We start from the raw sequence: 3049 nt of genomic DNA, 5'->3' as shown, positions 1-3049 counted from the left end.
AAAAAAAAAAAAAAAGAGGCTCTATGACAACAACAGGAACTGCTCCGGAGGAGAAAGTCCGGCCGACCCCCAGCCCTGTGCCTCTCTAGTCTCATGAGCCTGAGTGTTTGCCCTGCGGATTTTGTCCCGTTTGTGCTGCGTGCCGGATGGCTGGGCTCTGCTGTGGATGTGACGGAAGTAACCGTCCTCAGTGGCCGGACGTTTAGACTGTTTCCAAGCTCTACCCTGAACCCCCTTTGTAAAGGAACCCTCAAGTTCCACCACTCTCTCCTTGTGCCTGTTTCTAAAAACAAACCGGTTTTGTGTCCAAGCCGCATAGAAGCCACGCGATGCACGGCCGGGCGCCTCACCGGGAGCTGGAGGGCCAGCTGCTCCGTAACTCTGCGCAGCAGGGCGCGGGCGGGCTTCTGGGAGCAGAGCAGGATCAGCTGCACGGCCCTGTCTCCCCGCAGGAGGAGGCCCTTCGCCAGGAGGCCGACCCGCATCACGCCTTTCAGGATCCGAGCAGAGGCGCCTGGGCGGCTGCCGAGACAAACCCGCAAACGCGTGGGCAGAGAGTGGGGAGGAAGGGTCCCCGCTCCTGCACGCGGGGCCGCTTCCTCATCTGTAAGATGGGAGCACAACCCTCCCCAGGGGGCACCTGATCAAACAGCCACGAGGAGACAGGATCTGGGAGAAGCGCTTGGAACCGCCGCTAGGAAGTTGCGTTGCTCAGCAGGGCTGGAGGCCGTCACCGTTTCCTAATAAACTGCATTCTGGAAGAGGCCACCCGCGGCCACCCCCAGCGGTGCCCTGGTCCTCAGCCAGCAGGGCCCCCTCGTCGGTCCTGGACTCCCATCTGGACTCCCCCGAGGCCGCCGGCCAGGTGCTCCCTGCCTCCCCCCAAGTCGTGTCCCCACCTGCATTGCACCGGCCTGGTCACTTTCTGCAGGTGACTCCCACCACCGCGTCCGCCCGGCAGCCACCCTCCCGGTGCTGCCCCTCTGCAGGTTGGGGACACCCGAGCTTCCTCCCGGGGCCCAAGGCCCCCAGCCTGACCCCTGGGCCGCCTCGCCACCACCCTCTCCTTCCACTCCCTCCCCACGAGGTTCATCCCACCCGGACCGCTGCCTGGGGTGCCCTCACGTGGCGGCCCTCCCCACGGCTGTCGCAACACAAATGTCCGCCCCTTGGCTCTCGAAGCTGCCACCTGCTCCTGCCACTCCCTGATCCCCACTTTGCTGTTTTCTTTGTGACACTTCTCAGGATACGAGACAACCTAATTCTGTAATGCATTTGTGTATTTCTCTGTGGTCTGTCTCGGGACCGCAAGGGCTGGAGCCTGGGATGGTCCGAGGGGACCTGGCCGCACCTGGGATGTCTACGGCACCAGGACCAGATCCTTCAGGGGAAGACAAAGCAGAGAGGCGGGGAACCTGCAGATAAAGAGACTGACAGGTTGTCAATCAATCTGGACCCTGATGCAACACCAACTGCAAAACAAAAAAAAACCCTAAACAAAAAGACCATGTTATGCTACCCAAAAAGACAACGGGAAATTTCAGCACTGACTGGATATTTGATGGGGTTGAAGAATTATTGTTCATTTTTTTCAAGTATGATAATGGTGTTCTGGTTTTGTTAAATGAAAAAGAGTCTTTGGGCTTCCCTGGTGGCACAGTGGTTAAGAGTCCGCCTACCGATGCAGGGGACACGGGTTCGCGCCCCGGTCCGGGAAGATCCCACATGCCGCGGAGCGGCTGGGCCCATGAGCCGTGGCCACTGAGCCTGCGCGTCCGGAGCCTGTGCTCCACAACGGGAGAGGCCACAACAGTGAGAGGCCCGCGTATGGGGGAGGGGAGCGGGGGGGCGGGGGAAGAGTCTTGTTTAGAGACACGTACTCCACCCTCAGGCTGATAGGGTTTCCTTTAACCACACTGGTCTGTCAAGGAGGGGGGTGGGTAGAGAGCAAGTGAGTCATCCCCTGGTTTAGGGATGATCACTTGGGCCTCATCACCTTTTGTGTGTGTTAGAGAATTTCCATAATAAAATAGAAAAACACAAACACTAACACACTCTTTGCGATGGTTAAGTAAATAATGGAACATCCACGACTTCCCTGGCGGTCCAGTGGTTAAGACTTTGCGCTTCCACTGCAGGGGGCGCTGGTTCAATCTCTGGTCGGAGAACTAAGATCCCACATGCCACAGGGCTACGGAGCCCACGCACCACAACTAGAGCGTCCTCGCGCCGCAACTAATGAGCTTGCACACCACAACTGGAGAGAAGCCCGCGCATGGCAACGAAGAGCCCACACGCCGCAACTAAAGATCCCACATGCTGCAACCAAGACCCTGCATGCCGCAACTAAGACCCAATGCAGCCATAAATAAATAAATAAAATATTTTCAAACAAACAAACAACAAAAAACTCAAAACACGAGTACGGGGAGAAAACGGAAGCAAAACTGCAAAGCACTAAGTGAGGGGCCTTTTCCTTCAGAAGACATTGGGGTGGAGGCTAAGGGAGGGCCCCCCTTTCTGCCCGAGGGGCCGCGCCTGCTTCCCCTTCCAGGCGGTGAGGAAGGCCCACTGTCCCGGGGAGGCAGCTGCGTTCACGCTGAGGGGCGAGTGCATTTCGTTATGACACCTGGTGACCCACGAGTGGCTCTCATGTTCTTGTCGGGGAGCACACTGTGGCAGGAAGAAGCTACTGATTGGAATCAGCCAGACACAAAAGGACAGATGCTGCATGATTCCACTGGCGTGAAACGTCCAGAACAGGCCAAGCCGTGGAGACAGGGAGTGGAAAGGTGGGTGCCAGGGGCAGGGGCAGCGAGCGGCCTGGGGAATTTCACGGGACGGATTTCTGTTTTGGATCATGAAAAAGTTCTGGAGGGCTTCCCTGGTGGCGCAGTGGTTGCGCGTCCGCCTGCTGATGCAGGGGAACCGGGTTCGTGCCCCGGTCCGGGAGGATCCCACATGCCGCAGAGCGGCTGGGCCCGTGAGCCATGGCCGCTGAGCCTGCGCGTCCGGAGCCTGTGCTCCGCAACGGGAGAGGCCACAACAG

At 58.6% G+C, this 3049-nt stretch overlaps 1 protein-coding gene across 2 annotated transcripts in view; it reads right to left on the bottom strand.

Moving 5' to 3' along the window:
* The window catches only part of ZFR2 (zinc finger RNA binding protein 2), an 18890-nt gene that overhangs the window by 11811 nt on the left and 4030 nt on the right, over window positions 1-3049 (bottom strand). For both annotated transcript variants that reach the window (XM_028500298.1, XM_028500300.1), the window contains one exon: window positions 351-522. In XM_028500298.1, the coding sequence (XP_028356099.1) occupies window positions 351-522 (172 nt within the window). The remainder of the gene's footprint in view (window positions 1-350; window positions 523-3049) is intronic.

This window comes from Physeter macrocephalus, chromosome 2, assembly GCF_002837175.3.
Source record: "Physeter macrocephalus isolate SW-GA chromosome 2, ASM283717v5, whole genome shotgun sequence".
Taxonomy (NCBI): Eukaryota; Metazoa; Chordata; class Mammalia; order Artiodactyla; family Physeteridae; genus Physeter; species Physeter macrocephalus.
This window is presented reverse-complemented; position numbering and strand designations above follow the sequence as displayed.